The 10,172-nt window shown below is 36.9% G+C and overlaps 1 protein-coding gene across 1 annotated transcript in view; it reads right to left on the reverse strand.

Moving 5' to 3' along the window:
* Nucleotides 1-4,079, reverse strand: part of LOC140325748 (uncharacterized) — a gene marked incomplete in the record, with an annotated part of 23,706 nt that extends 19,627 nt beyond the window's left edge. Inside the window, 2 exon segments of the mRNA XM_072403757.1 lie at nt 2,437-2,557; nt 4,016-4,079. Of these exon segments, the coding sequence (XP_072259858.1) occupies nt 2,437-2,548 (112 nt within the window).
* Between the last annotated feature and the right edge of the window lie 6,093 nt (nt 4,080-10,172).

Raw genomic sequence — 10,172 nt, forward strand, 5'->3', positions numbered from 1 at the left:
CGCCAGTAAAAAGCTGTCGGATAAGCGCGGCTCCGTGCGCGAGCTTTTCCGGTTGTTGAATAGCGCGATCGCGCACGATTCCGGATCGCTAATACGAATGCGCGACCGATAATCCGATTTTGCTTGATGAATCAGGGGCAATGTGTTAATGGGATGTCTATTCATAAATATTTGCAAGACTTGCTGTTGTGCTTGGGAACATCGGCTATCACAAAGCCCAATTTTGTTCAAACTTAAGCTGTCACACAGATAGCCTTACATTTGACTTTGGATTACTTTGGTATACAGAGCTCATGGAGTTGTTGGTTGACTCAATGACCCTGATTTAATAAAGCTCTCCAAGGCTGGAGAGAATACACTTTCAGAGGTAAATCTGGGTGATCCAGAAAAACATAGAATAGATTTTTAAAAATCATTTGCTATTTGCTAGCAAATGTTTTGAATCCTGGACCAGATCCATTCCAGGTTTGCTGGATGACCCAGCTTCACCGATGAAGTGTATTCTTTCCAGCCTTGGAGAGCTTTCATAAATCAGGGTCAATGACTGCAAGGTGCTCAGGCCAGAATCAGCACCTCTCCGCCACCATGCTTGACAGTTGGTATTAGGTATTTGTACTGATGTAATGTGTTTGGGTTGTTATTATGGGCAAACGTCTCTAGTTTGGTATTGTCTGATCATTGTTCTAGAAGTCTTGTGGTTTGTTCAAATGGAGTTTTGCAAACCTAAGCTGTGAGCCATGTTTTTTTTTTTTAAAGAGAAGAAGCTCCCTGCTGACAACCATTCCAAACAATTCATACTTTTTCAATCCTTTTCTAATTATTGTAGTTATTATTTTCTAGTTATTGTCATAAACGTTAACATGCTAACTGAGAACTTTGAAGTCCAAGATCTAGCTCTTGGGTTTTTTTTTTTGTGATTTTTGTGGTCTGACTTTGGGGTAAAATTTTGAATATTTTTTCTCACTGTGCAATGATGGACTTCAAATTGCAGCCTTCTTATATTTAAAAGTAAAAAATCAAGTCTCCTCTAGACTCTAAGAGGATACTAATGGATCCAGCACTGCATAGCCAATTACTAAGGTCCACTGGCTGTTTGATGCCTTTGTATTGTCGAAATTGCCTGTTTGTGGTATGCATTTCTATCATTGCCCTTTGTTATTCTCATTTTTTTAATGACCTATTTGTATATTAAGAATGTGCTTATGCTGTGATGGTTATGTATTCTCACAACTGCCCATTTACTGCTTCATATTGTAGCAGTTGCCTTTTTACTGAAAAAAAATTCTTTTTATAGGCTCTGTATTTAAAAATGCTATATTTATTGTTTACTTATTGTCACAATTACCCGTTTGTTGTTCATGTTTTGCAACAGTTATTGACTACAACCATTACAATACTCCTATATATATTGGGATATGACATTGTTCTGACATTCCACCCCAAGGTACCATGATATAGATATGTAAAGTGCCACATTCATTTAGAATTAGAACCGCAACTAAAACCTAAATTTTATTTTATTTACATTTTTTTATTTTTTAGTGGAATACTGTTTCTTTATAGTTATATTTTAACAACTACCTGTTTGTTGCTCATGTAATGCAACCAACTGGCCTAATTTATTAATCCTCCCCAAGGCTGGAGAAGATAGACAGACGGTCATGGGAGAATATGGGAGATCCAGCAAATTCAGGCCTAGACCAGGTTTGCTGGATTACCTAAATTCACCCATGATAGTCTAACTTTTACAATCCTGGTGAGCTTTGATAAATTAGTCAGTTATAGAAAAAACAGATTTTGTTATGCTCCTCTCATATATCAACATGGTACGTTATTAGCACCTGTTTCTCCCTATTCTGTTTTTTTTTTTTTGGTGTATAGGGCTACAAGAAACTGATACCAAGGGCCTGATTTAATAAATCTCTCCATGGCTGGAGGGGATATACTTTCATTGATGAACCTGGGTAATCCAGAAAACCTGGAATGGATTTCTTCATTTGCTATTTGTTAGCAAATGTTTTCAATTATGGACCAGATCCATTTCAGGATTTTTGGATCACGCAGGTTCACTGATAAAAGTCTATACTCTCCCAAGTCTATTTCAGGAACTTAGACCTCAAACTAAGATGATTAATGTGTAGGATTTTTTTTTACAATTCAGCCATAAGCCACCTAGGCTTAAAGATTGCGCCTTATTAATTATTACATTTTTTTGCAAATGAAACCTGGTAATGAGTACTTTGTCCTAAAATAAGTTTTATATTTCAAGTATATTACTTGCAATACATAAAGTATAAATTACAAATTCTACAAAACACTGGCTAGGAAGAAGTGGGGGTAATTGACTCTATGGTATTCTTGGGTAAATTTAGCATAATTTAGCATGTTATAATTACTTTATCTTTATTTGAAATAGGTGTTAACACAGGAACATACCCCAATCCATTGCATCGACAGCATATTTTCGAGCTGCGGGTCTTGAGAACACAACATGGTGGCATAAAATCACCAAGCTGCTTAAAAGCAGCATATTGCAATAAAGCCTCATCCTTGAGCTCTGAAATGATAATAAATTTACCACAAATTAAAACATTTATTTCCAAAGCTAATATTTGTTAGCTTATCCAATATCCTTATACTGATCACCTAATGTTAGTACAAAGAGGAACATTTACACAGATAGGCACAGTTACATTTAAAGGGAATTGCATATGTTAGAAAGTGTATTCTTCATCAGGTGTACATTTATATACTGGCTAGGACTGAGGTGTCTTATAGAAAAAACAAAATATACACTCAGAAATAAAAATCCAGTTAGATCCAAGATTTTCAAAGCAAGAGAAATAAGAAGAAACACCAAAATGTAGTCCTTTGGTGTTTTCTATAATGTCAATGAACACAACAAGTCAGTAGACATTGCATGTCCACAGTTTTTGACAGTCACCTGCTGTAGGTCTCCGTTCATCTGTTGCATGTCGATAGTAAATTTACAGTTCTTGACTGTCTTTTACAGCATTATGTATACAAAATAATATGTACATACCCTTGGTGACCTTAAGGAACACAATTACCCCCCCCCCCCCGCCCATTTATCTTGTACATCTACAATGTTGACCTCACATGACCTTAAGGTTTTCTTTTAATCAATTGTAATTAGCAAACTTATTGTTTTGGCGGCATTTCGCAAACAATTAAATTCCTTGGTAACAGCACTTGCAATTAAATTGCAATGATTGCTAAGTCAGAAGAATATCATATCCTTAAAGAGACTATATTATTTATTTATTTTTTTACAAAGTCCTCTTTGTAAATAGGAGGTTCATAACCTTTCTAGCACCGCACTGAAGGTAGCTGCTGACTACAGTAGCACTGCCAGCTAAGACATCTTTACCATCTGGCACACTTCTGGAACAATTATGTCCTGTTATAACCAAGGGGTATAACAAAGGAACTATATCATCAAATACTATTCAAAGAAGATTCCCAGAACAATGGTGAAAATTTTGCAATCAGTGAAGCCCCTGAAGACAACTGGTATTGGCAACACCACTTATGCTATATTAGTAAATATCATCTCAGACAGAATATTTGCCATCTGTAACTTCAATTCTCCTAACCTAATTATTTTATTCTATGGTATTGAAGGCAATGCTAAAGTTTATAAGGTTCTCCCAATTGACCTAGATCATCATTTCTCCATCTTTAAATGAAGGAAAACATGAAACACTTATTGACATTAGAGAACTTTTCACGCTTTGGGAAGTGAAGAAATACCACCTGAACACTAGTGGTGAGATGAGAAGAGTCTCTTTGATTGTCATTGGAAGAAAAGCCCAACTGGTGGTCAGTTGGAAAAAAAGGACCTACTGGTTATCATAATGTATGCTTCTAGTTGAGAAACATAAGGGTCTTACAGAAATCAGGTAGTAAAATCTCCATCCAATAGTTAGACATTAATTTTATGGTGCTGTTGAACATACAGTTTCAAAACAGTAATGTAAGCATCTCAACTTACCTTAGACAGATAGATTTGGTGATTTCTCTTGAGTTTGGTGGAAGCTTGTTTCCAGCTTCCCTCGCCACTGAAGATGTAGCCACGCAGACACTCTTTATAAACCAAGTGGTTGTCCTTAGATGTCAATTAGAGAGGCCAAATGATGACAGAAAAGATTACTGGATGCAGAACTGCCCTTTGTATGTTGTCCAAGGTAAATAGTTAACTATGAAAATTATTCATGATAAAGTATCCAGGCTTTAGACAGCTTTAATCCAATTGTTTATTCTGGCAAAAAAAATACTTTATAATCTACACAGTAGATGATATTGTTTGCTAGCACAATATTGTTATTATTTGTATTATTCTTATTAAAAAATTTGGTAATATGCTGATAAAAATAAGATCACAAAATCCTAAGGCTGCCCATTTATGTAACAATAAAAAAAATGTGGGAGAATCCTAAAACTTTCAGCCTTTTAGAGAGGAAAAGTGTCATCAAAAAAGAACAAAAAGCAGTAAGTATAGAAAATAGGCATCTAAAGGAAAGCACAACAAATCCCAAACTAGTCCCCCCTTCCTACGCTATGCACGGAGCTTAAGGTCAGTGAGGCTGCTCATCATAGGGGCTTGGAACTCAACGCAAATAAGCTTCAATTCTGCCCAAAAGAGTAGAAACTTTGTCCGTCAGACTCATGCCAGGTAGGAGTCTGCTATTATGTTAAATGACAGATTACAAAATAAATTGCAATGGAACCATTGTACCCTGTGTGACAAGTGGTGGACAAAAGACACAAGTCACTGACGCTGCCTGTGGCCAGAAGAACAGTGAGCAGCACAGTAGTTCTATCATTTAATCTTACACCAACTCTCCTGAGACTAGCAGTCACAAGAAACAGTGTTTTAAACCTCACTTTGGTGATATCCAGCTATAAGCCCATTATAGCTATATAGCTATACCTCCTTTACCCTGCAGTCAGGAAGCGGTCCAGAGTAAGGGACCTGCAGGTTGCAGCAGTGATGGCCCTGCTTGGATGGCTGCTGCCGGCTCATCTATTCCACTATATTGCAAAAAAAAACCCCTAATAAACGTGCCCTCCCGCAAAAATAACGCGGCAGTTCTGACCATGTTAAATTATACAAAAATTTACAAACTTTGACAGAAGAATGTATAACAGCTCTAATGTGTGATACTAAGGACACCGTTGAGATTCAACAACATGTAGCAACATCTGATGAAAAATAAATCAGATTCATTAAAAATAAAGTTGATAATATGCCTACACACCAGGAACTTCCCACTATGAGTGTTATATTTGTTTATTTTTGAGACATTCAGAATCATCCATAACATAGGCGACAACTGACTAGCTCACAAAATGTCCAAACCATAGTCAGTCTTTTTACCATTAGGAACATTGGTTACTGTAATTTGCTGTAACTTACTGTGCTTTCTGTGTTTATTCATCAGCAGACACCAATTTAAAGGGATCCCCTGAGGAATCCCTTTAGGGAGAACTGTGTCAGGGCTGAGACATTTTACTGCTGATATCAACTAACACTCTGTGACGTGATCTGTAACCTATGATTCAACTATAGCATAGTAGTACTGTGTTAGCAGAGGTCTAGCGCAGTAGGACTTTGTCTAAAAAAGGAGAGTTTTTGTATCCATGTATATGTTTTGCCTATAAAAGCCTGTCTTTTATTCCCCTCTTTTTGGATTTTATGTTTACGTACTCCTTGGACGGATGCTTGGAACACTGTATTCCTACTTAGACAGGTGGATTCTTCCTTTGGTGGATCCTTGTTCAGTGATGGCAATAACCAGTGGTGTCCAAGCAAACAATATTCAAAATGAGACTCCAGACCACATCACACCTTATGAAGTGTAGTCAGCATTCACTTGACCCTGAGCCCAATTGTGACACTGTGTAAAAAAGTTATTTTGTCAACACAACTGCACACTGGTTGCCACCTTGATTGAGAATCGTAGATGTAGTGGCTCTGAGTGGCGAGAACACAGGTACCCGTTGCTTCAGTAAGGGGGAGTTACCTATTTATTGAGGAGGGGGACTGAGACAGCTGTGTGGGTGCCAGGAAGGTACAAAGATTATATGGGTGACAAGTGGATGTAAAAAGTACATAAAAAGTCATGCCTAGGTACAAAGTACATCAAAAGATTTGCCTAGGGTATTTTAAAGAACATGCAGTTCTTCTTTAATGTACACTACAGGAAGAGCCTGGAGAGTGTTGTTTATTACAGTTCATTCCCAGTAGGGTCCTGCAATAAGGCAAGCATTTGCATTAAAAAATCCATGCATTAGTGGAACACACATCGCATGCAACATTCATTCATTCATTCATTAATGGCACCAAAACACATCTTTCCAGCACATTTTACTTTGCCTAATTTGTCAATGCATACCAATTTATATGAATAATGTGAATGAATAACATGTATATGGTCAGTCCTATGTTACATTCTGATGATAGATTATTATACTTTATAGGTGAGCAGTATTTGCTCTTCCTGAGGAAGCTGCATATAGCGAAACGCATAGCCAAGCATTTATAATATCATTGAACCATTTTAGTTAAATTGCTCATTGATGTACATAGGAATTGGTGATTTAATTTGCAAGAGCATATCATGGACAATAACTTTATGTCGGCAAAGTTTTTTTTGTATGGATTTTACTGAATCATTCTAAAATAAAGGATAATTTTATATGACTTTTTGGATGTCAATTTGACAATTACAATTAAGCACCAATAATGTCATGGGCACTTTTTCTACATATTTAGCTATATTTGTAATGAAGTGAAAAGATGCAACCCTGGCTATTTGATGAGCACTGTGGCACAGGTAAATATTTTAATTAAAAACTCACCCAATGTGATTTAATAATACGCACACTCGCACGCCATTTACAATTTTTTTCTTATTTCTTGTAAAATATTACTGTGTGTAAAAAAATCAAATACCATATTTAAATAAGAGAGATTTAAACTTTTTTTTATTATTTCAACAGCAGCAGTAGATTTCTTGTGTAAGATGTAACAGCAAGGCATTGTTGTAATTTCTTTTGGGACAACATGAGACAGGGTGGTGACACAGGAGAACAATTGGAAGACAGAGAGAAAGAGAGCAAGTGGTGGTCAGATAGTTCTAATCAGAGCAAATTCTAATTATATACATGCTCACAGTCTCAGTTTGGATATTCTGTGTGAATGTTCAAGTGTCCATTGTTTAGGATTATCCCAATTTACTGCTACATTGGTATGCTCTTCTACGCCTTTTACAGAGGGTTGCGGACAAAGTCAGGATTGATGTGAGGGCAGCCATATTTATTTAATCAAAACTACTTCACTGTACTTTTCAGGTACCACATAATCAAATTTATAAATGTACAACACATTTTGTGAAACAATTGGATGAGTACATGAAACTGTAACAGATTAGTCGCGCCTGCATTTCAATGTGTTTAGCAGATTTTGCTTCCTCAGGAAAATTGTAGAACATCAAAAAATATTGTATATATCATCCAATTCAAACCAATTTGGATTATTAAATCCATTAACTCAGCATGGTTAGGACTTGGAATCAAAGTCATGGGCAGCACAGTTGCTCAGAGGTAAGTGCTCAGGTGTTAGCAGCACTGGGTCCCAGGTTCGAATCCCGGCCAAGACACTGGCCCTGATTCATCAAGCAGAATCGGATTATCGCTTGCGCATTCGTATTAGCGATCCGGAATCGTACGCGGTCGCGCTATTCAGCAACTGAAAAAGCTCGCGCACGGAGCCGCGCTTATCTCGCGCAGCTGAAATGTAATCGCCTTAATTGGCAGATTCGCGACCCCTATTGCTCAAGGCAGGAATCCGGCTGGCAGTGAGGAGGCAAGTGTACGCGCGCACTCGAGTCCCGGACCGCGGTAACTCGCGATCGCTGGCCACGCGTACTTTTGCGCTTCCAGCGATCGCGGATTTTGATGATGAATCAGGGCCACTATCTCCATATTTGTGTGGGTTTCCTCTGGGTACTCCAGGTTCCCGAAACATGCAGTTTGGACTGTATTAAAGGCGTATGACTATGATAGGGGATTGGATTGGGATCCCTTTTGAGGGACAACTAGTGACATGACTATGCACTTTGTACAGTGCTGCATAATATGTTGGCGCTATATAAATACTGTTTAATAATAAGTGTTAAGTTTCACTGAAGCAACAAGAATCTCTTGTGGTTGGTGCATTGTAATGGGGGGAAAAAATAAGATATACTCCTTCTATTTTTATTATTATTATGTCATATTCTTAATTTATTCTTCATGTCATTATTTATTACCATTCCTTCCTCCCCTGTGTATGTCTGCTCCCTAATGCTGGCTGTCTGCAGGAAGCCTCAGTTAATGTTAGTGTGGTCCGACTGTATTGTCAGCTGTCACTGTCCACCAGCTGGATTGGCTGATCTGTACGCTACTTATCAATGACAGCTATAGTTTACGGCTCAGTCAATCCAGCCTATAGACTTTGACTCTTCTGTTTTCTGATTAGAGTCAGGCTGAATTTGTATTTGATTTGATTTTTTATTAGAATATGCATATGATTTTTTTTGGTCCATGCAACATTGGTGACCCAGAGGACGTTAGTTAGATCGAAGTTTGTGCAAAGAATTCCCCTGTTAGACAGTTTTCCCCTAATAAGCGTCCCAATGAAAAGTTTGGGAACAAATAAAAAATGTTGGATTGCCCTTCTCTTTCTATGTGAAGTACAATGAGCACTGTACACGGGGTAAATCACCCTAGTGGGGACACAAACAACAATATAAACAGAAGGTCTAGCCCTTTCATACTTTATCCAGACTAAAAAGTTGCACTTTAAGCATATCCATATATTAACACTGGAAATTTGTCTTTGTTTTTTTTTATTTAGTTTTTTTTTTTTAATAGGCATTGATCTTTGTCTAAACTATTTGTAGACTTCTCTTTTATTTTCAGTCTAAACCAGATAATCCCATAGCAAACCTCAGGTTGAGATGTGATCTTTCACTACCTGCAGTAAACAGACGCAGACCAATGTAAAGTGTGATGTTGCTACATACGTATGGTTACTGTAAAAAGTTGGATAGGTTCCCTAATGGAAGGTCTGCTAATCTCGTGTAAATATCAACAGCTCACATTAAGTACTCAGCATTAATCCCTGGAAATACTTGAGGCAACAATAACATGATCTACCCCCTTTATGTATCGGCACTGTTGGCTGCAAAGCTTTTCAGTGCTTTTTGTGTTGATTCCGACCTTTGAAGTTCTGCTTTCACAATAATGACATTGACAAAGAATCCAAAGAAATACAACCTAGAGTAGGCCAAAAAGCACTGACATCTCAAAAAAGTTCTGCAACATTTCAGCAATGCATTGTAAAATATTTGTTTTGTTGCCTCAATAAATAGGTGTGAAGTCACACGTTTAAAACAGATACATCATGAAAAAGGAAGATCCATTCTAAGAAACTAATACTAATAAATAAAAAAGTTAATTTATGTGGAAAAGTACATTTATGTGGCAAAAAGTACATTTATGTGGAATTTTGAGTCCCAAACATTTCTGGAGAGGTAGGCATGGGTGAGGCATGGTGACATCACCATGAAGCCTGGGACCAGATAACTATTATAATAATATATACAAATAATATATAAATAATAATAATTATTGTAGTTGTACATGATTATTTTTGCAAGCTTTACTTTTAACCAACTTTTTGTTTGCTTGCTTGTTTGGTTTTGGGGGACTAACAGTAAATTAGACCTTCCATGTTACATGAACATTCACTTTAAGATTTAGGATTGATAGAAGTTGGAAACTCCGTTAAAATCTCTTTGTCCTCAGTGCCCTCATTTTCTATCACTTGAATTATTTTTTCAGTGGATATATCAACAACATTTCTCATTACTGACATACAAGTTCCCATATAATAAACAAAAAAAGAAAATCTTCACTTTTTAGGTTCAGGTCCACTTTAAAGTAGGTGAGTAACAAATTTTCAGAAATTTGTATTTCTTATCTTTAAAAAAGAAAAAAAAAAAAGTATCGATAACTCTTTTTATTTCATTCAGTAATTTACAAGCAGTTAACCGGGTGCTTTGGATATAAAACAGAAAAGAGCAGCCTAAAGAAAATGCAAA

This window comes from Pyxicephalus adspersus, chromosome 3 (assembly GCF_032062135.1).
Source record: "Pyxicephalus adspersus chromosome 3, UCB_Pads_2.0, whole genome shotgun sequence".
NCBI classification, from domain to species: Eukaryota; Metazoa; Chordata; class Amphibia; order Anura; family Pyxicephalidae; genus Pyxicephalus; species Pyxicephalus adspersus.